At 44.1% G+C, this 27,401-nt stretch overlaps 1 protein-coding gene across 2 annotated transcripts in view; it reads right to left on the reverse strand.

Moving 5' to 3' along the window:
• Window positions 1–19,317: 19,317 nt before the first annotated feature.
• kank1a (KN motif and ankyrin repeat domains 1a) overlaps window positions 19,318–27,401 on the reverse strand; it is a 136,334-nt gene continuing 128,250 nt past the window's right edge. For both annotated transcript variants that reach the window (XM_031829523.1, XM_031829522.1), the window contains 2 exons: window positions 27,163–27,261; window positions 19,318–26,508 (listed from right to left, as the gene is read on the reverse strand). In XM_031829523.1, coding sequence (XP_031685383.1) covers window positions 26,446–26,508; window positions 27,163–27,261 — 162 coding nt within the window. In that variant the 3' untranslated portion in view covers window positions 19,318–26,445. The remainder of the gene's footprint in view (window positions 26,509–27,162; window positions 27,262–27,401) is intronic.

The following is a 27,401-nucleotide window of genomic DNA, read 5'->3' on the forward strand; positions in this document are numbered from 1 at the left end:
GAAACAGCTGCCCTCCTGGGATTTTAATGCTCTACAGTCTCTAGAGTTTATAGAGAGTGGTGCGATAAACAAAACACATTCAGTGAGCGGCATTTCTGTGGTCAAAACACCTTGTTAATGAGAGAGGTCAGAGGAGAATGTCCAGACTCATTCAAGCTAACAGAAAGGCCACAAACACTCAAATAACAGCTGTTTAAAACAGTGGTGTGCAGAAGGGCATCTCTTAGCGTACAACACAGTGAATAATTCAGGCTGTTGTGGAGGCAAAAGGGGGTCCAACCCAGTACTAGATAGGTGTACCTAATAAAGTGGCCGGCGAGTGTCAAATCTGAAAACATGGTCTGGAAAAGTGGTACATGGGACCATAGAAACACCGTCTGATAAAGAATGATGATGAAATATTACATCCATAGATAATGTAGTCCAATTGGTTCATGTCCTGTAATTGGGGCGGCAGGGTAGCCTAGTGGTTAGAGCATTGGACTACTAAGCAAAAGGTTGTATGTTCAAATCCCTGAGCTGACAAGGTACAAAATCTGTCGTTCTGCCCCTCAACAGGCAGTTAACCCACTGTTCCTAGGCCGTCATTGAAAATAAGAATTTGTTCTTAACTGACTTGCCTAGTAAAATAAAGGTAAAATTAAAGATTGGTGTCAATGGATCTCGTTATCCTGAAACTTTCATGATCTTAACATGGAATATTGTTTGTCGGTTTCCATAAAACTATGCATTAAGAGTAACGTATCAATTGATAGTCAGATCATTGTAGTGAACTGAATAGACAGTCATTTCAGATGTAATGTGTGAATTGCATTTTGAAATGGTAATAGTTTGATGTTAAGTTGTGTCGTTTTGAACAGGTGATTTTAGTTCAATGAACATGTGTATTGTATCCAAGCAATTGGAAAAAGCAATTGGAAAAAGTGTCCAGAGTTTTGAAAAATGTGCATTTTAATCATTGGTTAGAGTTTAGAAAAAGGACATCAGGTTCTGAAATTAGAGCCAAAGTGATTGTAAAAAACTGTAAAGTAACGATGGACTGTTGATTCTCTGCTTATTTGAACTGTTCTTGTATACAACATCTACCTTGTCACAACACAACTGATTGGCTTTTTAATACAAATGTAAATAGGAAAAATAAAGAAAAACCCTTGAATGAGTAGGTGGGTACAAACTGTTGACTGGTGCTGTCTCTCTCTGTGTGTGTGTGTCTCTGTGTGTGTGTGTCTCTCTCTGTGTGTGTGTGTGTGTGTGTGTGTGTGTGTGTGTCTCTCTGTGTGTGTGTGTCTCTCTCTCTCTGTGTGTGTGTGTGTGTGTGTGTGTGTGTGTGTGTGTGTGTGTGTGTGTGTGTGTGTGTGTGTGTGTGTGTGTGTGTGTGTGTGTGTGTGTGTGTGTGTGTGTGTGTGTGTGTGACTCACAGGTCTGCTTGGTCTTGTTGCAGCTGTTGTTGTCCTCCAGAGTGAAGATGACGTGACAGACAGACAGACAGACAGACAGACAGACAGACAGACAGACAGACAGACAGACAGACAGACAGACAGACAGACAGACAGACAGACAGACAGACAGACAGACAGACAGACAGACAGACAGACAGACAGACACAGAGACACAGAGACACAGAGACACAGAGACACAGAGACACAGAGACACAGAGACACAGAGACACAGACAGACACACAGACAGACAGAGGCAGAGACAGACAGACACACAGACAGACAGACAGAGACAGACAGAGACACACAGACAGAGACACAGAGACACAGAGACACAGACAGACACACAGACAGACAGAGGCAGAGACAGACAGAGACACACAGACAGACAGAGACACACAGACAGACAGACAGATATACTGTCTCAACGAACAGGAAGTAAAAAACAATGCAACTGTCCTTGGAGGTGTCCTACACTCTGTTAATATAGGAATCATATGCTTTACAGCAGAACTGACACTAACTCCCATCAATCCTCCAGTCACACTCTGTCATCTCAACAACCTGCTTCTTTTAACACAGAAAGAACCATACCAGGTATTTCTCTACAAAATCAATGAAACCACTGAGCTTCTGCCTGTTACGAGGCTCAGTGTAAACAGACGAGTCTGGGAGGGAAGAAAGTATATCTGGAGAGAGAGGAGAGTGAGAAAAGGAGGAGTTTGTCAAACAAACAGCTCAGGTTTTCTCTTCTTTCTCAGAGGCCTTTACACCAGCTGTCTGTCTGTCTGCCTGCCTGCCTGCCTGCCTGCCTGCCTGTCTGTCTGTCTGCCTGTCTGTGTGTCTCTACAGTATGTATATCTGTCTGTCTGTCTGTCTGTCTGTCTGTCTGTCTGTCTGTCTGTCTGTCTGTCTGCCTGTCTGCCTGTCTGTATATCTGTCTGTCTGTCTCTACAGTGTGTATATCTGTCTGTCTGTCTGTCTGTCTGTCTGCCTGTCTGTCTGTCTGTATATCTGTCTGTCTGTCTCTACAGTATGTATATCTGTCTGTCTGTCTGTCTGTCTGCCTGTCTGTCTGTCTGTCTGTCTGTCTGTCTGTCTGTCTGTCTGTCTGTCTGTCTGTCTGTCTGTCTGTCTGTCTGTCTGTCTGTCTGTCTGTCTGTCTGTCTGTCTGTCTGTCTGTACAGTATGTATATCTGTCTGTCTGTATGTCTGCCTGCCTGTCTGTCTGTATATCTGTCTGTCTGTCTGTGTGTCTCTACAGTATGTATATCTGTCTGCCTGTCTGTCTGTTTCTGTCTGTCTGTGTCTGTCTGTCTCTACAGTATGTATATCTGTGTGTCTGTCTGTCTGTCTGTCTGCCTGTATATCTGTCTTTCTGCCTGTCTGTCTGTACAGTATGTATATATGTCTGTCTGTCTGTCCGTATATCTGTCTGTCTGCATGTATATCTGTCTGTCTGCCTGTATATCTGTCTGTCTGCCTGTCCGTATATCTGTCTGTCTGCATGTATATCTGTCTGTCTGCGGTCTATCTGTATATCTGTCTGTGTGCCTGTCTGTCTTCCTGTCCGTATATCTGTATGTCCTGTCTGTCTGTCTGTCTGTCTGTCTGTCTGTCTGTCTGTCTGTCTGTCTGTCTGTCTGTCTGTCTGTCTGTCTGTCTGTCTGTCTGTCTGTCTGTCTGTCTGTCTGTCTGTCTGTCTGTCTACCTGTCCGTTTATCTGTCTGCCTGTCTGTATGTCTATCAGTCTGTCTACCTGTCTACCTGTCTGCCTATCAAATCAAATCAAATGTATTTATAAACCCCTTTTTACATCAGCTGATGTCACAAAGTGCTATTCAGGAACCCAGCCTAAAACCCCAAACAGCAAGCAATGCAGATTTAGAAGCACGGTGGCTTGGAAAAACTTCAGAGAAAGACAGGAACCTAGGAAGAAACCGAGAGAGGAACCAGGCTCTGAGGGGTGGAGATTATAAACCTAGAGAGGAACCAGGCTCTGAGGGGTGGTCAGTCATCTTCTGGCTGAGCCGGGTGGAGATTATAAACCTAGAGAGGATCCAGGCTCTGAGGGGTGGCCAGTCATCTTCTGGCTGTGCCGGTTGGAGATTATAAACCTAGAGAGGATCCAGGCTCTGAGGGGTGGCCAGTCATCTTCTGGCTGTGCCGGTTGGAGATTATAAACCTAGAGAGGAACCAGGCTCTGAGGGGTGGCCAGTCATCTTCTGGCTGTGCCGGTTGGAGATTATAAACCTAGAGAGGATCCAGGCTCTGAGGGGTGGCCAGTCATCTTCTGGCTGTGCCGGTTGGAGATTATAAACCTAGAGAGGATCCAGGCTCTGAGGGGTGGCCAGTCATCTTCTGGCTGTGCCGGTTGGAGATTATAAACCTAGAGAGGATCCAGGCTCTGAGGGGTGGTCAGTCCTCTTCTGGCTGAGCCGGTTGGAGATTATAAACCTAGAGAGGATCCAGGCTCTGAGGGGTGGCCAGTCATCTTCTGGCTGTGCCGGTTGGAGATTATAAACCTAGAGAGGATCCAGGCTCTGAGGGGTGGCCAGTCATCTTCTGGCTGTGCCGGTTGGAGATTATAAACCTAGAGAGGATCCAGGCTCTGAGGGGTGGCCAGTCCTCTACTGGCTGTACTGGGTAGAGAGGAACCAGGCTCTGAGGTGTGGCCAGTCCTCTTCTGGCTGTACTGGGTAGAGGTTATAAGAGCACATGGCCATTAAGGCCAGATTGTTCTTCAAGATGTTCAAACGTTCATAGATGACCAGCAGGGTCAAAGAATAATCACAGTGGTTGTAGAGGGTGCAACAGGTCAGCACCTTAGGAGTCTGTTGGCTTATCATAGCTAAGCATTCAGAGGTCGAGACAGCAGGTGTGGTAGAGAGACAGAGAGAGGGAGGGAGAGAGAGGGTCGAAAACAGCAGGTCCGGGACAAGGTAGCACATCCGGTGAACAGGTCAGGGTTCCCTAGCCGCAGGTGTGAAACAGGGAAGGGACTCAGGGGGTATGCAAATTTGGTATAGAGCAGACCTATCTACCACTTCTAAATTAATCAAAACAGGAACATTTTACATTCGGCTAGAAATTCAAAAGAAAATGATCTGAAGAGAGAAAAATGTCCTCCTGTGTGCTACCTATATCCCCCCACTAGAATCCCCATACTTTATTGAAGACAGCTTCTCCATCCTGGAGGGGGAAATCAATCATTTCCAGACACAGGAACATGTACTAGTCTGTAGTGACCTAAATGCCAGAACTGGACAAGAACCTGATACCCTCTGCACACAGGGGGACAAACAGCTACCTGGAGGTGACAGCATTCCCTCCCCCATATGCCCCCCTAGGCACAACTACAACAACCTAACCAACAAAAATGGGTCACAACTCCTGCAGCTCTGTTGTACGATGAGCATGTACATAGTCAATGGTAGGCTTCGAGGGGACTCTATGGTAGGTAGACCTATAACTCATCTCTTGGCAGTAGTACTGTAGACTACTTTATCACTGACCTCAACCCAGACTCTCTCAGAGCGTTCACAGTCAGCCCACTGACTCCCCTATCAGATCACAGCAAAATCACAGTCTACTTGAAAATGTCAATACTCAATCATGAGGCATCAAAGCCAAAGGAACTGAATAATATTAAGAAATGCTATAGATGGAGGGAAAGTAGTGTGGAAACCTACCAAAACACGATTAGGCAACAACAAATTCAATCACTTTTAGACATTTTCCTGTACAAAATGTTTCACTGTAATAGTGAAGGTGTAATCTGGGCAGTAGAAAACCTAAACAGTATATTTGACCTCTCAGCTTCCCTGTCAAATCTAAACATTTCAAGCAGACAGCCTAAGAAAATTATCATCAATGACAAATGGTTTGATGAAAAATGCAAAAACCTAAGAAAGAATTGAGAAACCTGTCCAACCAAAAACAAACGCTTACTGGTGGCACAGACGCTTACTGGTGGCACAGGCGCTTACGGGTGGCACAGGCGCTTACGGGTGGCACAGGCGCTTACGGGTGGCACAGACGCTTACGGGTGGCACAGACGCTTACGGGTGGCACAGACGCTTACGGGTGGCACAGACGCTTACTGGTGGCACAGGCGCTTACTGGTGGCACAGGCGATTACTGGTGGCACAGGCGCTTACTGGTGGCACAGGCGATTACTGGTGGCACAGGCGCTTACTGGTGGCACAGGCGCTTACTGGTGGCACAGGCGCTTACTGGTGGCACAGACGCTTACTGGTGGCACAGACGCTTACTGGTGGCACAGACACTGTTTCATCCTTTTCAACACTTAAATTCCTTTGCCTGTATATTGAGAGGACAGCGACTGCAATGAGAAGGCATCATGTTACTTAGCTTATTGTTTTGGGCCGGAGGAGGTCCTGCAGATCTAGGTCCAGATAAAGCCTCCGTCCGTCCGTCTGTCTGTCTCTCTGTCTGTGTCTGTCTGTCTACTCAGCTCCCAGGCCTCTAGAAGGGTTTTAAATGTCTCTTTTATGGAATGTGATTTCTGTCAGGCAGTAATCAGTCACCTTGTGTTGTCTGGCCCCTCAGCTCTACGACAGCTTAATAAACTGTTTTTAACACACCCTGCTACAGTGACGTATTGGCTCTGACAAATACTACTCAGATGGAAGTAGTTTTTCACTTGGAGTACACTTCACACTGGCAGAGTTGGATGAAAAAAACACAGACTCACAGTTCCTTATAATGTACATCTGTGTACCATGCACAATGCATATTCCACTGCGCTAACTAGCCTGTCCAACTAATAGAGTACACTAACTAACCTGTCTAACTAATAGAGTACACTAACTAACCTGTCTAACTAATAGATTACACTAACTAACCTGTCTAACTAATAGAGTACACTAACTAACCTGTCCAACTAATAGAGTACACTAACTAACCTGTCTAACTAATAGATTACACTAACTAACCTGTCTAACTAATAGAGTACACTAACTAACCTGTCTAACTAATAGAGTACACTAACTAACCTGTCTAACTAATAGAGTACACTAACTAACCTGTCCAACTAATAGAGTACACTAACTAACCTGTCCAACTAATAGAGTACAGTAACTAATAGAGTACACTAACTAACCTGTCTAACTAATAGAGTACACTAACTAACCTGTCTGACTGATAGAGTACACTAACTAACCTGTCTAACTAATAGAGTACACTAACTAACCTGTCCAACTAATAGAGTACACTAACTAACCTGTCCAACTAATAGAGTACACTAACTAACCTGTCCAACTAATAGAGTACACTAACTAACCTGTCCAACTAATAGAGTACACTAACTAACCTGTCCAACTAAGAGTACACTAACTAACCTGTCCAACTAATAGAGTACAGTAACTAATAGAGTACACTAACTAACCTGTCTAACTAATAGAGTACACTAACTAACCTGTCTGACTGATAGAGTACACTAACTAACCTGTCCAACTAATAGAGTACACTAACTAACCTGTCCAACTAATAGAGTACACTAACTAACCTGTCCAACTAATAGAGTACACTAACTAACCTGTCCAACTAATAGAGTACACTAACTAACCAGTCCAACTAATAGAGTACACTAACTAACCTGTCCAACTAATAGAGTACACTAACTAACCTGTCCAACTAATTGAGTACACTAACTAACCTGTCTAACTAATAGAGTACACTAACTAACCTGTCTAACTAATAGAGTACACTAACTAACCTGTCCAACTAATAGAGTACACTAACTAACCTGTCCAACTAATAGAGTACAGTAACTAATAGAGTACACTAACTAACCTGACTAACTAATAGAGTACACTAATTAACCTGTCTAACTAATAGAGTACACTAACTAACCTGTCTAACTAATAGAGTACACTAACTAACATGTCTAACTAATAGAGTACACTAACTAACCTGTCCAACTGATAGAGTACACTAACTAACCTGTCCAACTAATAGAGTACACTAACTAACCTGTCTAACTGATAGAGTACACTAACTAACCTGTCTAACTGATAGAGTACACTAACTAAGTAAGAGCCTATTATGTCCTCACAGTGCTCCCTCAGACAGTAAGAGCCTTGCATGTCATAACAGTGCTCCCTCAGACAGTAAGAGCCTAGCATGTACTCACAGTGCTCCCTCATACATTAAGAGTATGTCCTTATAGTACTCCCTCATACATTAAGAGTATGTCCTTATAGTGCTCCCTCACACAGTAAGAGCATGTCCTTATAGTGCTCCCTCACACAGTAAGAGCATGTCCTTATAGTGCTCCCTCATACATTAAGAGTATGTCCTTATAGTACTCCCTCATACATTAAGAGTATGTCCTTATAGTGCTCCCTCACACAGTAAGAGCATGTCCTTATAGTGCTCCCTCATACAGTAAGAGCATGTCCTTACAGTGCTCCCTCATATAGCAAGAGCATGTCGTTATAGTGCTCCCTCATACAGTAAGAGCCTATCATATCCTCACAGTGTTCCCTCACACAGTAAGTGCATGTCCTCGCCATAATCCCTCAAGCAGTAAAAGCCTAGCACGTCCTCACAGTGCTCCCCCACAGAAATAATCTAGCATGTCTTCACAGTGCTCCCTCAGACAGTAAAAGCCTAGCATGTCCTCACAGTGCTCCCTCAGACAGTAAGAGCCTAGCATGTCCTCACAGTGCTCCCTCAGACAGTAAGAGCCTAGCATGTCCTCACAGTGCTCCCTCAGACAGTAAGAGCTTAGCATGTCCTCACAGTGCTCCCTCAGACAGTAAGAGCCTAGCATGTCCTCACAGTGCTCCCTCAGACAGTAAGAGCCTAGCATGTCCTCACAGTGCTCCCTCAGACAGTAAGAGCCTTGCATGTCGTAACAGTGCTCCCTCACACAGTAAGAGCATGTCCTTATAGTGCTCCCTCACACAGTAAGAGCATGTCCTTACAGTGCTCCCTCATACAGTAAGAGTATGTCCTTACAGTGCTCCCTCATATAGTAAGAGCATGTCGTTATAGTGCTCCCTCATACATTAAGAGTATGTTCTTACAGTACTCCCTCACACAGTAAGAGCCTATCATATCCTCACAGTGTTCCCTCACACAGTAAGACGCCTAGCATGTCCTCACAGTGCTCCCTCACAATAAGAATCTAGCATGTCCTCACAGTGCTCCCTCACAATAAGAATCTAGCATGTCCTCACAGTGCTCCCTCAAAGAGTAAGAGGATGTCCTCACAGTGCTCCCTCAGACTGTAAAAACCCTGAATTAGTAAAGGTTTAGAATGTCCTCACAGTGCTCCCTCATACTGTAAAAGCCTACCATGTCCTCACAGTGCTCCCTCATACTGTAAAAGCCTACCATGTCCTCACAGTGCTCCCTCACAGTAAAAGCCTACCATGTCCTCACAGTGCTCCCTCATACTGTAAAAGCCTACCATGTCCTCACAGTGCTCCCTCATACTGTAAAAGCCTACCATGTCCTCACAGTGCTCCCTCATACTGTAAAAGCCTACCATGTCCTCACAGTGCTCCCTCACAGTAAAAGCCTACCATGTCCTCACAGTGCTCCCTCATACTGTAAAAGCCTACCATGTCCTCACAGTGCTCCCTCATACTGTAAAAGCCTAACATGTCCTCTCAGTGCTCCCTCATACAGTAAAAGCCTACCATGTCCTCACAGTGCTCCCTTACAGTAAGAATCTAGCATGTCCTCACAGTACTCCCTCACAGTAAGAGCCTAGCATGTCCTCACAGTGCTCCCTTACAGTAAGAGCATGTCCTCACCATAATCCCTCAAGCAGTAAAAGCCTAGCACGTCCTCACAGTGCTCCCCCACAGAAATAATCTAGCATGTCTTCACAGTGCTCCCTCAGACAGTAAAAGCCTAGCATGTCCTCACAGTGCTCCCTCAGACAGTAAGAGCCTAGCATGTCCTCACAGTGCTCTCTCAGACAGTAAGAGCCTAGCATGTCCTCACAGTGCTCCCTCAGACAGTAAGAGCCTAGCATGTCCTCACAGTGCTCCCTCAGACAGTAAGAGCCTAGCATGTCCTCACAGTGCTCCCTCAGACAGTAAGAGCCTAGCATGTCCTCACAGGGCTCCCTCGGACAGTAAGAGCCTTGCATGTCGTAACAGTGCTCCCTCAGACAGTAAGAGCATGTCCTTATAGTGCTCCCTCACACAGTAAGAGCATGTCCTTATAGTGCTCCCTCATACAGTAAGAGTATGTCCTTATAGTGCTCCCTCATACAGTAAGAGCATGTCCTTATAGTGCTCCCTCATACAGTAAGAGCATGTCCTTATAGTGCTCCCTCATACAGTAAGAGCATGTCCTTATAGTGCTCCCTCATACAGTAAGAGCATGTCCTTATAGTGCTCCCTCATACAGTAAGAGCATGTCCTTATAGTGCTCCCTCACACAGTAAGAGCATGTCCTTATAGTGCTCCCTCATACAGTAAGAGCATGTCCTTATAGTGCTCACTCATACATTAAGAGTATGTTCTTACAGTACTCCCTCACACAGTAAGAGCCTATCATATCCTCACAGTGTTCCCTCACACAGTAAGACGCCTAGCATGTCCTCACAGTGCTCCCTCACAATAAGAATCTAGCATGTCCTCACAGTGCTCCCTCACAATAAGAATCTAGCATGTCCTCACAGTGCTCCCTCACAATAAGAATCTAGCATGTCCTCACAGTGCTCCCTCAAAGAGTAAGAGGATGTCCTCACAGTGCTCCCTCAGAGTAAGAGGATGTCCTCACAGTGCTCCCTCAGACTGTAAAAACCCTGAATTAGTAAAGGTTTAGAATGTCCTCACAGTGCTCCCTCAAACAGTAAGAGCATGTCCTCACAGTGCTCCCTCATACTGTAAAAGCCTACCATGTCCTCACAGTGCTCCCTCACAGTAAAAGCCTACCATGTCCTCACAGTACTCCCTCATACTGTAAAAGCCTACCATGTCCTCACAGTGCTCCCTCATACTGTAAAAGACTACCATGTCCTCACAGTGCTCCCTCACAGTAAAAGCCTACCATGTCTTCACAGTGCTCCCTCATACTGTAAAAGCCTACCATGTCCTCACAGTGCTCCCTCACAGTAAAAGCCTACCATGTCATCACAGTACTCCCTCATACTGTAAAAGCCTACCATGTCCTCACAGTGCTCCCTCATACTGTAAAAGCCTAGCACGTCCTCACAGTGCTCCCCCACAGAAATAATCTAGCATGTCTTCACAGTGCTCCCTCAGACAGTAAAAGCCTAGCATGTCCTCACAGTGCTCCCTCAGACAGTAAGAGCCTAGCATGTCCTCACAGTGCTCCCTCAGACAGTAAGAGCCTAGCATGTCCTCACAGTGCTCCCTCAGACAGTAAGAGCCTAGCATGTCCTCACAGTGCTCCCTCAGACAGTAAGAGCCTAGCATGTCCTCACAGTGCTCCCTCAGACAGTAAGAGCCTAGCATGTCCTCACAGGGCTCCCTCGGACAGTAAGAGCCTTGCATGTCGTAACAGTGCTCCCTCAGACAGTAAGAGCATGTCCTTATAGTGCTCCCTCACACAGTAAGAGCATGTCCTTATAGTGCTCCCTCATACAGTAAGAGTATGTCCTTATAGTGCTCCCTCATACAGTAAGAGCATGTCCTTATAGTGCTCCCTCATACAGTAAGAGCATGTCCTTATAGTGCTCCCTCATACAGTAAGAGCATGTCCTTATAGTGCTCCCTCATACAGTAAGAGCATGTCCTTATAGTGCTCCCTCATACAGTAAGAGCATGTCCTTATAGTGCTCCCTCACACAGTAAGAGCATGTCCTTATAGTGCTCCCTCATACAGTAAGAGCATGTCCTTATAGTGCTCACTCATACATTAAGAGTATGTTCTTACAGTACTCCCTCACACAGTAAGAGCCTATCATATCCTCACAGTGTTCCCTCACACAGTAAGACGCCTAGCATGTCCTCACAGTGCTCCCTCACAATAAGAATCTAGCATGTCCTCACAGTGCTCCCTCACAATAAGAATCTAGCATGTCCTCACAGTGCTCCCTCACAATAAGAATCTAGCATGTCCTCACAGTGCTCCCTCAAAGAGTAAGAGGATGTCCTCACAGTGCTCCCTCAGAGTAAGAGGATGTCCTCACAGTGCTCCCTCAGACTGTAAAAACCCTGAATTAGTAAAGGTTTAGAATGTCCTCACAGTGCTCCCTCAAACAGTAAGAGCATGTCCTCACAGTGCTCCCTCATACTGTAAAAGCCTACCATGTCCTCACAGTGCTCCCTCACAGTAAAAGCCTACCATGTCCTCACAGTACTCCCTCATACTGTAAAAGCCTACCATGTCCTCACAGTGCTCCCTCATACTGTAAAAGACTACCATGTCCTCACAGTGCTCCCTCACAGTAAAAGCCTACCATGTCCTCACAGTGATCCCTCATACTGTAAAAGCCTACCATGTCCTCACAGTGCTCCCTCACAGTAAAAGCCTACCATGTCATCACAGTACTCCCTCATACTGTAAAAGCCTACCATGTCCTCACAGTGCTCCCTCATACTGTAAAAGCCTACCATGTCCTCACAGTGCTCCCTCATACTGTAAAAGCCTACCATGTCCTCACAGTGCTCCCTCATACTGTAAAAGCCTACCATGTCCTCACAGTGCTCCCTCATACTGTAAAAGCCTACCATGTCCTCACAGTGCTCCCTCACAGTAAAAGCCTACCATGTCCTCACAGTACTCCCTCATACTGTAAAAGCCTACCATGTCCTCATAGTGCTCCCTCATACTGTAAAAGCCTACCATGTCCTCACAGTGCTCCCTCATACTGTAAAAGCCTACCATGTCCTCACAGTGCTCCCTTACAGTAAGAATCTAGCATGTCCTCACAGTACTCCCTCACAGTAAGAGCCTAGCATGTCCTCACAGTGCTCCCTTACAGTAAGAGCATGTCCTCACAGTGATCCCTCACAGTAAGAGCCTAGCATGTCCTCATAGTGCTCCCTCACAGTAAGAATCTAGTATGTCCTCACAGTGCTCCATCACAGTAAGAGCCTAGTATGTCCTCACAGTGCTCCCTCACAGTAAGAGCCTAGCATGTCCTCACAGTGCTCCCTCGCAGTAAGAGCCTAGCATGTACTCACAGTGCTCCATCACAGTAAGAGCCTAGTATGTCCTCACAGTGCTCCATCACAGTAAGAGTTTAGTATGTCCTCACAGTGCTCCCTCACAGTAAGAGCGTAGTGCTCAGTCTACCAAGCAGTAAGGAGAGTAACATAGGTGTTAGTTATACTGCTACTCAGTTCCACTCTCACCTCAGAGCAGGTTAGAGAGACAGGTGTGTTTTATAGAGTGGTGTATTCAGAAAGTAGGGGTGATGAAGGTGCTGAGGGTGCTAAGGCACACCCTGAAAAATCACAATATGAATGTTTTGTTTCACAGTCGACCAATCATGTCAATTCGGAGCTATTCGGAGCTATTCGGAGCCCTCCATGTTGTTACAACAACACAGCAATGCGGTACGGATCTCAATTAGGCCTCTGCAATGCCTCCAAAGGCTACGCATCACACCCTCCATACGTAGCGTCTCCGACCACATTTCAGATCATAATTTGTCTCTAACGGTGGTGTGAAGGATGGCATCTCAAAACGCACAACTCGTCGATCCTTGTCAGGGCTATTGCAGCAGACGACCACACCAGGTTCCACTCCTATCAGCTAAAAACAAGAAGAAGCTGCTCCAATGGGAACGCGATCACCAACACTGGACAAATGAGGAGTGGAAAAACATTACCTGGTCCAAAGAATCCCAGTTCCTGTTGCGTCAGGATTTGTCTTAGCAGCGGTACAGGTTGGTGTACTGGTGTGGAGAATGTTTTCCTGGTACACGTTAGGTCCCTTGATACCAGGTGAGCAACGACAGAATGCCACAGCGTATCTAAACAGTGTTGCTGACCGAACCAAATTGAAGCATGTTTGGGATGAGATGGGACGAGCTGTCGGAATGTAGCGCTGCTCAATCTGCGGCGACTGCGTGATACCATCACGTCAACATGGACCCACATCCCTGTGGAACGTCTCTGACACCTTGTAAAATCCACTCCCCTAAGAATTCAGGTTGTTCTGGAGGAAAATGGGGGGGTCCGACCGGGTACTAGATGTGTGTACCTAATAAACTGTCCGGTGAGTGTATATTCAGTATGCTGTGTTGATATCATCATAAATAAAGTAGCTGATCAGTTCCTTTACTTCTTATTGTTCAGGGGTCATGATTATAACCTAGTTCTAACTCATCTGGAGTGGCATTGATATTCGGTAATATTGATATATTCTATTATCTCAGGGCCTTGCTGAATCTGATCTGCATACCCTCTCATCACACTGACTCCTCCAGCCTCTCATAACTCTCCCTGGATAGCTGAATTATTCTAAACCATGCTAACTGATTAGCATTGATGCTGTGAGGCGCTTCTCTTCTCGCGCCTGTGGACTATCTCATTAACCTTCCCCATTCAGGCTGCAGACAGGCAGCAGGATGGTGCTCACAGCCACTGATCCCCACAACTAGATGTTGCCATCAGGGCTTGAGACGGGGCAGGGGAAACGTATACACCCATAAGGAGACATGGAGGAGTAAAGCAGAAATATAGAGCTCATTTACTTCACGCATGATGGGCTCACCTGGTCTGACACAACAGAGACACATAAAGACAGGGCCGGCTCCAACCATAAGCAACATAAGAAGTCGCTTAGGGCTTTCGGCCGCTATGGGGCCACAGCCACTCGAAATCTGTCGTAAAATAGTCAAATAAATAAGGTGGAAATTTGGTTGTGCATCAGCAGTTTCTCTTGTTATGTCAGTCACTGACAGTCACTCAATTAGCCATGTCAGCAAACCATTTTTAAGTCTCGACAGTTATCTAAACTTGTAGTAATCATGGCTGAATTCCGAAAACATACCATGCTATTGTTTGAGGAGAGTGCACAGTTATGAACTTGAAAATGTATTAATAAACCAAATAGGCACATTTGAGCAGTCTTGATACAACATTTTGAACAGAAATGCAATGGTTCATTGAATCAGTCAAAAACGGCGCACAGATTCCTAAGTCAAATATTGGCCTTTCTTTTGCATTTAAAAGATGCATTTTTTTTTGTATTATCTTTTACCAGATCTAATGTGTTATATTCTCCTACTTTACTTTCACAAACTTCAAAGTGTTTCCTTTCAAATGGTATCAAGAATATGCATATCCTTGCTTCAGGTCCTGAGCTACAGTCAGTTAGATTTGAGTATGTAATTTTAGGCAAAAATTGGAAAAAAGGGGTCCGGTCCATAAGAAGTTTTAACAAGGCTCACCTGTTAATTGAAATGCATTCCAGGTGACTATCTCATGAAGCTGGTTGAGAGAATGCCAAGAGTGTGCAAAGCTGTCATCAAGGCAAAGGGTGGCTAATATGAAGAATCTCAAAGATAAAATTAATTTTGATTTGTTTAACACTTTCTTTGGTGACAGCATGATTCCATGTGTTATTTTGTAGTTTTGATGTCTTCACTATTATTCTACAATGCAGAAAATAGTTTTTTTTTAAACGTGAATGAGTAGGTGTGTCCAAACCTTTGACTGGTACTGAATTTAAATGTGATATTTCATTTTTTTTTAAATACATTTGCAAACACTTCTAAAAGCTGTTATTGCTTTGTCATGGGGTATTGTGATGTCATTATGGGGTATTGTGATGTCATTATGGGTATTGTGATGTCATTATGGGGTATTGTGATGTCATTATGGGGTATTGTGATGTCATTATGGGGTATTGTGATGTCATTATGGGGTATTGTGATGTCATTATGGGGTATTGTGATGTCATTATGGGGTATTGTGATGTCATTATGGGGTATTGTGATGTCATTATGGGGTATTGTGATGTCATTATGGGGTATTGTGATGTCATTATGGGGTATTGTGTGTAGATTGATGAGGGGGGAAAATAATCTAATCAATTTTAGAATAAGGCTGTAATGTAACAAAGTGGGGAAAAATTCAAGGGGTCTTAATATTTTCAGAATCCCCTCCTTCCTCTCTCTCTTCTGTCTCCCCCTTTCGCTCTCTCTTCTCTCTCTCCCTCCTCTCTCTCACCTTTATCTCCCTGTCCTCTCTCCCTTCTTTCTCTCCCTCCTCTCTCTCACTCTTCTCTCTCCCACCTTTATCTCCCTTTTCTCTTTCCCTCTTCTCTCTCTCTTCTTACACCTTATCTCTCCCTTTCCCTGACAATTTCGTAGTATATATGGTCTATATGTTAGTCTATCAGATAGCCTACATGGTCGTCTATATGGGCTATATGGTAGTCCACATGGGCTATATGGTAGTCTATATGGGCTATATGATAGTCTATATGGTAGTCCATATGGGCTATATGGTAGTCCATATGGGCTATATGGTAGTCTACAGTGCCTTGCGAAAGTATTCGGCCCCCTTGAACTTTGCGACCTTTTGCCACATTTCAGGCTTCAAACATAAAGATATAAAACTGTATTTTTTTGTGAAGAATCAACAACAAGTGGGACACAATCATGAAGTGGAACGACATTTATTGGATATTTCAAACTTTTTAACAAATCAAAAACTGAAAAATTGGGCGTGCAAAATTATTCAGCCCCTTTACTTTCAGTGCAGCAAACTCTCTCCAGAAGTTCAGTGAGGATCTCTGAATGATCCAATGTTGACCTAAATGACTAATGATGATAAATACAATCCACCTGTGTGTAATCAAGTCTCCGTATAAATGCACCTGCACTGTGATAGTCTCAGAGGTCCGTTAAAAGCGCAGAGAGCATCATGAAGAACAAGGAACACACCAGGCAGGTCCGAGATACTGTTGTGAAGAAGTTTAAAGCCGGATTTGGATACAAAAAGATTTCCCAAGCTTTAAACATCCCAAGGAGCACTGTGCAAGCGATAATATTGAAATGGAAGGAGTATCAGACCACTGCAAATCTACCAAGACCTGGCCGTCCCTCTAAACTTTCAGCTCATACAAGGAGAAGACTGATCAGAGATGCAGCCAAGAGGCCCATGATCACTCTGGATGAACTGCAGAGATCTACAGCTGAGGTGGGAGACTCTGTCCATAGGACAACAATCAGTCGTATATTGCACAAATCTGGCCTTTATGGAAGAGTGGCAAGAAGAAAGCCATTTCTTAAAGATATCCATAAAAAGTGTTGTTTAAAGTTTGCCACAAGCCACCTGGGAGACATACCAAACATGTGGAAGAAGGTGCTCTGGTCAGATGAAACCAAAATGGAACTTTTTGGCAACAATGCAAAATGTTATGTTTGGCGTAAAAGCAACACAGCTCATCACCCTGAACACACCATCCCCACTGTCAAACATGGTGGTGGCAGCATCATGGTTTGGGCCTGCTTTTCTTCAGCAGGGACAGGGAAGATGGTTAAAATTGATGGGAGATGGATGGAGCCAAATACAGTCTGCAAAAGACCTGAGACTGGGACGGAGATTTGTCTTCCAACAAGACAATGATCCAAAACATAAAGCAAAATCTACAATGGAATGGTTCAAAAATAAGCATATCCAGGTGTTAGAATGGCCAAGTCAAAGTCCAGACCTGAATCCAATCGAGAATCTGTGGAAAGAACTGAAAACTGCTGTTCACAAATGCTCTCCATCCAACCTCACTGAGCTTGAGCTGTTTTGCAAGGAGGAATGGGAAAAAATGTCAGTCTCTCGATGTGCAAAACTGATAGAGACATACCCCAAGCGACTTACAGCTGTAATCGCAGCAAAAGGTGGCTCTACAAAGTATTAACTTAAGGGGGCTGAATAATTTTGCACGCCCAATTTTTCAGTTTTTGATTTGTTAAAAAAGTTTGAAATATCCAATAAATGTCGTTCCACTTCATGATTGTGTCCCACTTGTTGTTGATTCTTCACAAAAAAATACAGTTTTATATCTTTATGTTTGAAGCCTGAAATGTGGCAAAATGTCGCAAAGTTCAAGGGGGCCAAATACTTTCGCAAGGCACTGTATATGGGCTATATGATAGTCTATATGGTAGTCCATATGGGCTATATGGTAGTCTATATGGGCTATATGATAGTCTATATGGGCTATATGATAGTCTATATGGTAGTCCATATGGGCTATATGGTAGTCTATGTGGGCTATATGATAGTCTATATGGGCTATATGGTAGTCTATATGGGCTATATGGTAGTCTATATGGGCTATATTATAGTCTATATGGGATATATGGTAGTCTATATGGGCTATATGGTAGTCTATATGGGCTATATTATAGTCTATATGGTAGTCCATATGGGCTATATGGTAGTCTATATGGGCTATATGATAGTCGATATGGTCGGCTATATGGGCTATATGGTAGTCTATATGGGCTATATGGTAGTCCATATGGGCTATATGGTAGTCTATATGGGCTATATGATAGTCTATATGGTAGTCCATATGGGCTATATGGTAGTCTATATGGGCTATATGATAGTCTATATGGTAGTCCATATGGGCTATATGGTAGTCTATATGGGCTATATGATAGTCTATATGGTAGTCTATATGGGCTATATGATAGTCTATATGGTAGTCCATATGGGCTATATGATAGTCTATATGGTAGTCCATATGATAGTCAATATGGTAGTCTATATGGGCTATATGGTAGTCTATATGGGCTATATGATAGTCTATATAGTAGTCTATACGGGCTATATGGTAGTCCATATGGGCTATATGGTAGTCTATATGGGCTATATGATAGTCTATATGGGCTATATGATAGTCTATATGGGCTATATGATAGTCTATATGGGCTATATGATAGTCTATATGGGCTATATGGTAGTCTATATGGGCTATATGGTAGTCCATATGGGCTATATGGTAGTCTATATGGGCTATATGATAGTCTATATAGTAGTCTATACGGGCTATATGGTAGTCCATATGGGCTATATGATAGCCTATATGGGCTATATGGTAGTCTATATGGGCTATATGGTAGTCCATATGGGCTATATGATAGTCTATATGGGATATATGGTAGTCTATATGGGCTATATGGTGGTCTATATGGTAGTCTATATGGGCTATATGATAAGTCTATATGGGCTATATGGTAGTCTGTATGGGCTATTATGGTAGTCTGTATGGGCTATATGGTAGTCTGTATGGGCTATATGGTAGTCTGTATGGGCTATATGGTAGTCTGTATGGGCTATATGGTAGTCTGTATGGGCTATATGGTAGTCTATATGGGCTATACGGTAGTCTGTATGGGCTATACGGTAGTCTGTATGGGCTATATGGTAGTCTGTATGGGCTATATGGTAGTCTGTATGGGCTATATGGTAGTCTATATGGGCTATATGGTTTCAAGCTACCAGCTAGAACAGCCCATTAAAACCAGCAGGTAAAGAAAATGATATGAAATGTAGCCAATTAAAAAGACCAGCTTTACAAGCTCTTCTATTAACCCAGGCCAATAACTAACACGTACCACTGCAGTACACACACACACAGTGTGCAAGCTGACGTTCTGTTGTAACTCAACAGAACGGCAGCAGATATTTTGTGGTTCCTATAACTTTGGCACCATACTGCAATGATAGTTCATGCTAGGCTTATGTCACATGATTTATACAGTTTATTTGTAATTTCGAAATATCCAACAAATACATAAAGTATATAGAATATGACCAATGATGCAGCTGTAGAACGGAAGGGCTTCTGCATTTACAAACTACCTGCAAAATACCAGTTAACACCAGCAGATGGAGACAGTCCCCTGGAAACCTGTAGCATTCTTCACCACCAGACAGACTGAGGACAAGACAACCCCAGGTTATTTGAATTAAGTTTATTGTTATATGGCAATACGTTCCTTTAAACTTCAACCAGATCAAAGTACCTCCTCTCCTTCTCAATGTTTTACTACAACAATACACTTACCAGCTCCAACACTTTACAGTACATACAAGGAACAACAATGATATTTGCATTAAAAACTATACCTCGATAAATATATATCTTCATGTAACGTTAAGAAGTAATAGGAAATATTCAAAATATTGTGATTTTTAAATACATACAAATTAAATAGATTTGTATAAAAGTAGAATTTATATCCAATCCATAGAAGATTGAGTTACAATTATCCATTTGAGAAGGTGCTGTGTACAGATACAGGCCCATTAAAGGTGGTAGAGTACACATACAGGCCCATTAAAGGTGGTAAAGAACACATACAGGCCCATTAAAGGTGGTAGAGAACACATACAGGCCCATTAAAGGTGGTAGAGTACACATACAGACCCATTAAAGGTGTGGTGTACACATACAGGCCCATTAAAATGTGGTAGAGTACACACACAGGCCCATTAAAAGGTGGTAGAGAACACATACAGGCCCATTAAAGGTGGTAGAGTACACATACAGACCCATTAAAGGTGTGGTGTACACATACAGGCCCATTAAAATGTGGTAGAGTACACACACAGGCCCATTAAAGGTGGTAGAGTACACACACAGGCCCATTAAAGGTGGCGGTGTACATACAGGCCCATTAAAGGTGGCGGTGTACATACAGGCCCATTAAAGGTGGCGGCGTACATACAGGCCCATTAAAGGTGGTAGAGTACACATACAGGCCCATTAAAGGTGGTAGAGTACACATACAGGCCCATTAAAGGTGTGGTGTACACATACAGGCCCATTAAAGGTGTAGTGTACACATGCAGGCCCATTAAAGGTGGTAGAGTACACACGCAGGCCCATTAAAGGTGGTAGAGTACACACACAGGTCCATTAAAGGTGGTAGAGTACACATACAGGCCCATTAAAGGTGGTAGAGAACACATACAGGCCCATTAAAGGTGGTAGAGTACACATACAGGCCCATTAATGGTGGTAGAGAACACATACAGGCCCATTAAAGGTGGCGATGTACATACAGGCCCATTAAAGGTGGCGGTGTGTGTACATACAGGCCCATTAAAAGGTGGTAGAGTACACATACAGGCCCATTAAAAGGTGGTCGAGTACACATACAGGCCCATTAAAGGTGGTAGAGTACACATACAGGCCCATTAAAGGTGGTAGAGTACACCTACAGGCCCATTAAAGGTGTGGTGTACACATACAGGCACATTAAAGGTGGTAGAGTACACATACAGGCCCATTAAAGGTGGTAGAGTACACATACAGGCCCATTAAAAGGTGGTAGAGTACACATACAGGCCCATTAAAGGTGTGGTGTACACATACAGGCCCATTAAAGGTGGTAGAGTACACATACAGGCCCATTAAAGGTGTGGTGTACACATACAGGCCCATTAAAGGTGGTAGAGTACACATACAGGCCCATTAAAGGTGGTAGAGTACACATACAGGCCCATTAAAGGTGTGGTGTACACATACAGGCCCATTAAAGGTGGCGGTGTGTGTACATACAGGCCCATTAACAGGTGGTAGAGTACACATACAGGCCCATTAAAGGTGGTAGAGTACACATACAGGCCCATTAAAAGTGTGGTGTACACATACAGGCCCATTAAAGGTGGCGGTGTGTGTACATACAGGCCCATTAACAGGTGGTAGAGTACACATACAGGCCCATTAAAGGTGGTAGAGTACACATACAGGCCCATTAAAAGTGTGGTGTACACATACAGGCCCATTAAAGGTGGCGGTGTGTGTACATACAGGCCCATTAAAAGGTGGTAGAGTACACATACAGGCCCATTAAAGGTGGTAGAGTACACATACAGGCCCATTAAAGGTGTGGTGTACACATACAGGCCCATTAAAGGTGGTAGAGTACACATACAGGCCCATTAAAGGTGGTAGAGTACACATACAGGCCCATTAAAGGTGGTAGAGTACACATACAGGCCCATTAAAGGTGTGGTGTACACATACAGGCCCATTAAAGGTGTGGTGTACACATACAGGCCCATTAAAAGGTGGTAGAGTACACATACAGGCCCATTAAAGGTGTGGTGTACACATACAGGCCCATTAAAAGGTGGTAGAGTACACATACAGGCCCATTAAAGGTGGTAGAGTACACATACAGGCCCATTAAAGGTGTGGTGTACACATACAGGCCCATTAAAGGTGTGGTAGAGTACACATACAGGCCCATTAAAAGGTGGTAGAGTACACATACAGGCCCATTAAAGGTGGCGGTGTACACATACAAGCCCATTAAAAAGGTGCTAGAGTACACATACAGGCCCATTAAAGGTGTGGTGTACACATACAGGCCCATTAAAGGTGTGGTGTACACATACAGGCCCATTAAAGGTGGTAGAGTATACATACAGGCCCATTAAAGGTGGTAGAGTACACATACAGGCCCATTAAAGGTGGTAGAGTACACATACAGGCCCATTAAAGGTGTGGTGTACACATACAGGCCCATTAAAGGTGGTAGAGTACACATACAGGCCCATTAAAAGGTGGTAGAGTATACATACAGGCCCATTAAAAGGTGGTAGAGTACACATACAGGCCCATTAAAGGTGGTAGAGTACACATACAGGCCCATTAAAGGTGTGGTGTACACATACAGGCCCATTAAAGGTGGTAGAGTACACATACAGGCCCATTAAAAGGTGGTAGAGTACACATACAGGCCCATTAAAGGTGTGGTGTACACATACAGGCCCATTAAAGGCGGCAGGCAGGTGAAGAAAACAATATGACAATATAATATGATATAATATGTACAAACATTTAGTCTAAATGAAAGGCGGTATTGTGGGTGACATAGAATCTAATATACCAACTGATGATGATGATGATAAACAATATGGTGATGATTAATAATAATAACAACATGTCCTTATGCTCTTTAGCCTTCATCACAACTATGAGCTGTATGTTAATCTGCTCAGGAGCATGAATATCAACAGACTGTATCTAGTCTTATCGTGTCTGTATACTGCTGGAACCTATAGACCTTTTTAAGAGGAGCGCAAGTGAACCGTGGAACCCCAAAGAACTTCCGGTGAGTTTGTAAAAAAAAATTAAAAGCTGTTCCGTGGCGGCTGTAAACAGCTAGCTAGTTAACTTAGTGTAGGTGTTTTCTCGAGGTCAGAATTAGCATTTTTGACCATAGTAGTCATCGGTGGGATGGTCCTTACATCCTGGGAAAATGTACGTTTAACGTTATAGCTAGATTTCCCAAAGAAGCATCGCAGCGAGCTGCATTGCCTGCATGGATGGTATGGTTAGCAGCAGCAGCAGGCGGTGGCGGCGCCAGGATGATGTGTAGCACACGGGCAAGCTGTTTATCAAGTTAACCATTTATTCTAGTTCATGTCAGGTAGCTAGGTAGCTACATATAAATAGGATACACAGCCATCCAATATTAGTTTTTTTAATGACACAAACGGTAGCTTGATATGCTTAAAACAACAAGTTAGCTACCTAGCTAGTAGCTTAGCTAACTAGCTAATTGAACATATTTCCAGTCCCGAAGAGAAAACTACGACAATAGACAATTTAATATCAAACGTTATATCACTTGAGAATAATGAAGCAAGTCCTGGTGTAATTTCTATGTTTCTAATGAAGCAAAGTCCTGGTCTAACGTCTATGTTTCTTAATTTCAGATACAGAGACGTGTGGAAGCTGCTAAATCCCAATGAAAGTCCCTGAAGAGACTAAAGGCTATATGGGTGATATGCTATTGGTTTACAGTTAGAATTGGTTGTAGGATTACAACAACACTGTTAGAGTAACAATACATAGATATAGAACATGCATGGCCAACCTTGCTGCTAGAGACCTATCTACTGGCTGAGCAGGTTTCTGTTCCAGCCCTTGCTGATTATATCTATTAGACACGATTCATTTAACTAATCAATCATCTCTTGTGTTGGAGTAAGATGGATGTCTAGTCCCACTACCCACATAACGAGGATAACTATGTTGAAGGAGACCAGATTAGACTCATAATGAGGATAACCACGTTGAAGGAGACCAGATTAGACTCATAATGAGGATAACCATGTTGAAGGAGACCAGATTAGACTCATAATGAGGATAACCATGTTGAAGGAGACCAGATTAGACTCATAATGAGGATAACCATGTTGAAGGAGACCAGATTAGACTCATAATGAGGATAACCATGTTGAAGGAGACCAGATTAGACTCATAATGAGGATAACCATGTTGAGGTTAACAGGCTCAGAGGAGAGACATTATGAAGGTGGCCTTGAGGTTAACAGGCTCAGGGGAGAGACATTATGAAGGTGGCCTTGAGGTTAACCATGTTGAGGTTAACATGCTCAGGAGAGACATTATGAAGGTGGCCTTGAGGTTAACAGGCTCAGGGGAGAGACATTATGAAGGTGGGCCTTGAGGTTAACATGCTCAGGGGAGAGACATTATGAAGGTGGGCCTTGAGGTTAACATGCTCAGGGGAGAGACATTATGAAGGTGGGCCTTGAGGTTAACATGCTCAGGGGAGAGACATTATGAAGGTGGCCTTGAGGTTAACATGCTCAGGAGAGACATTATGAAGGTGGCCTTGAGGTTAACATGCTCAGGGGAGACATTATCACATATCACTATCAAGGTGTGCAGAAAGGAATATTTTAAGGTTAATTTGATTTAATCTAAAAAGACGTTGCTAAATATGTTGCTTGAAATTATTTTGAAATGAGTTCGCTTCATGTTATATACCATCCTGGTGTAATTAATATGCAGTTCAACATTATCACCACAAGGTGTCAGCACTAGCATTTGTATAGTCTAGCTTTACTGTAACCAAACCACTAGCTATGTCTCGTAACGTGAGGTTGATAATATATGAATAGCACAAGCTAGCGGTTCATTTAAACTACACTATATTTCTTAATTGAAACTAAGTGGGCAAAAGACCTGGGTAAAATATAGATGTGTTTTGGAGGAAAAGTCAACGAGCTGAGTGACAGATTAGTGAGGGGGGGGGGGGGTTGATAGTGGGGTCATTTTTAAACTGCTAGCTAACTTTGTTGTAAACAATGAGTCCGTCAAACATTGGATACTAACTACATTTAGTTTAGTTATATTGTTGGCTGTTGTGAGAGAAATGAATCCAGCTGGCTAACAAGGTCAGCTGATCTTTCTCTACCCTCACATCACGCTAGCTCTGGCTGGCTAACAAGGTCAACTGATCTTTCTCTACCCTCACATCACGCTAGCTCTGGCTGGCTAACAAGGTCAACTGATCGTTCTCTACCCTCACATCACGCTAGCTCTGGCTGGCTAACAAGGTCAACTGATCTTTCTCTACCCTCACATCACACTAGCTCTGGCTGGCTAACAAGGTCAACTGATCTTTCTCTACCCTCACATCACACTAGCTCTGGCTGGCTAACAAGGTCAACTGATCTTTCTCTAACCTCACATCACGCTAGCTCTGTGGTTATTTACTGTGCTAGCCTAATGCAACACCACCAGAGCAAACGGATAATAAATTAGATATAAACATTGTCTCATGCTTGTGTTTAGTGGATCTGGTAGCAAGTCAATAGCTCAATAAGTTGTTTTTTCAGTTTTTTGGTGGATCAAGAAATGCGAACTTGTCATTTTGTGCTAGCTAGCCAACTACCTAGCTAGTTAGCAATTATGGGGTACCGCAGCACCGGATGTTTCCTGGGGAACCTCTTGGTTGCGCGTACAGAACGTGTTATTATTTTGACAGTTGAAAAGGTCTATAGTCTGGATAAGGAAGTATCCTTATCTGAACCTCTCTCTCTCTCTCTCTTGTGAGGCAGCTTTTGATGTACACATTCACTGCCTGGACAGGACGCTTGTCTATTGCAGCCCATATCTAGAATACAGTATTTGTGTTTCTGGGTTCTTATGAAGTTCAGCTCCTCAAGTAGTATGGCCTCTCTTCTCCTTCTCTCTCTCCTCCTCCTTCACACTCTCTCCTCTCCCACTCCTTCTTTCCCTCCTCCTCTTCCTCCTCTCTCTCTCTCTCCCTCCCTCCTTCTCTTTCTCATCTCCCTCCTCCTCCTCTCTCTCTCCCTCCTCCTCCTCTCCTTCTCTCCTCCCCTTCTCGCTCTCCTCCTTCTCTCTATCCACTCAGAGCAGACAGAATGCTGGTGGTGGTTTAACAAGGGCACTTTGGGATGTTCATGTAGAAGACTGACCAATACCAACTCATCTTATTACAAGACTGACCAATACCAGCTCATCTTACTACAAGACTGACCAATACCAGCTCATTTTACTACAAGACTGACCAATAACAGCTCATCTTATTACAAGACTGACCAATACCAGCTCATCTTACTACAAGACTGACCAATAACAGCTCATCTTATTACAAGGCTGACCAATACCAGCTCATCTTACTACAATACTGACCAATACCAGCTCATCTTACTACAAGACTGACCAATATGTTTCATCTTTCATCATGGTCAATAAACCCAAGGAACCTTTCTGGTTGTACCATATGGTCAATAAACCCAGGAACCTTTCTGGTTGGACCACATGGTCAATAAACCCAGGGAACCCTTCTGGTTGGACCACATGGTCAATAAACCCAGGAACCTTTCTGGTTGGACCACATGGTCAATAAACCCAGGGAACCTTTCTGGTTGGACCGCATGGTCAATAAACCCAGGGAACCTTTCTGGTTGAACTGCATGGTCAATAAACCCAGGAACCTTTCTGGTTGGACCACATGGTCAATAGACCCAGGGAACCTTTCTGGTTGGACCGCATGGTCAATAAACCCAGGGAACCTTTCTGGTTGGACCACATGGGCAATAAACCTAGGGAACCTTTCTGGTTGGACCGCATGGTCAATAAACCCAGGGAACCTTTCTGGTTGAACTGCATTGTCAATAATCCCACATGGTCCAATCAGGTTGTCAGGGGGTGGGGCCAAAGTCTGTCCCTGGAGGTTGAAATCCTCAGCGGTTGGTTGGTGTCATGAGACTTGACCAATGGGCAGTGGCGCTAGTCAAACATGCCCCTCCTGGTGGGACTGGGGGACATCTTCCTGCTCAGACGAGGGGTTCCCTGGAGACACACACACACACACCATGCATCCACACACACACAACACACAAACCATGCGCACACACACACAACATGTGCACACAAACGAACACAACACACACACACATAGATAACATTAGAACTACATCGGGAGAATAGTTGCTCTGCTCAAAACAAAAATATGTTTGTCAAGAAGTGATTTCAGGGCAAGCAGCTCTGGTACAGGGAACAGAGGTAAGAGTTAGAGGTCAGGGAAGAGAGGTAGGGGTTAGAGGTCAGGGAAGAGAGGTAAGGGTTAGAGGTCAGGGAAGAGAGGTAAGGGTTAGCGGTCAGGGAAGAGAGGTAAGGGTTAGAGGTCAGGGAAGAGAGGTAAGGGTTAGAGGTCAGGGTTAGAGGTCAGGGAAGAGAGGTAGGGGTTAGAGGTCAGGGAAGAGAGGTAGGGGTTAGAGGTCAGGGAAGAGAGGTAAGGGTTAGAGATCAGGGAAGAGAGGTAAGGGTTAGAGGTCTTGGGAACAGAGGTAAGGGTTAGAGGTCAGGGAACAGGGGTAAGGGTTCGAGGTCAGGGAACAGAGGTAAGGGTTAAGGGTTAGAGATCAGGGAACAGAGTTAAGGGTTAGAGGTCAGAGAACAGAGGTAAGGGTCAGAGATCAGGGAACAGCGGTAGAGAGTACTGACCGGTGACTGGGCCTTAGAGAAGTTTACGTGGGCATACAACAACACTGCTATGTCCTTGTGACCCGCTTCCAGAGCGATAGACAGGGCATTGCTCTCATCCTAGAGAGAGAGAGAGGAAGGAGGGAGAGGTAGAAAAAGGGAGAGAGGGAGAGAGAGAGCAAAGGGGATACCTAGTCAGTTGTGCAACTGAATGCCTTCAACTGAGACACACAGACACACAGACACACAGACAGACAGAC

Source organism: Oncorhynchus kisutch, linkage group LG8 (genome assembly GCF_002021735.2).
Source record: "Oncorhynchus kisutch isolate 150728-3 linkage group LG8, Okis_V2, whole genome shotgun sequence".
NCBI lineage: Eukaryota > Metazoa > Chordata > Actinopteri > Salmoniformes > Salmonidae > Oncorhynchus > Oncorhynchus kisutch.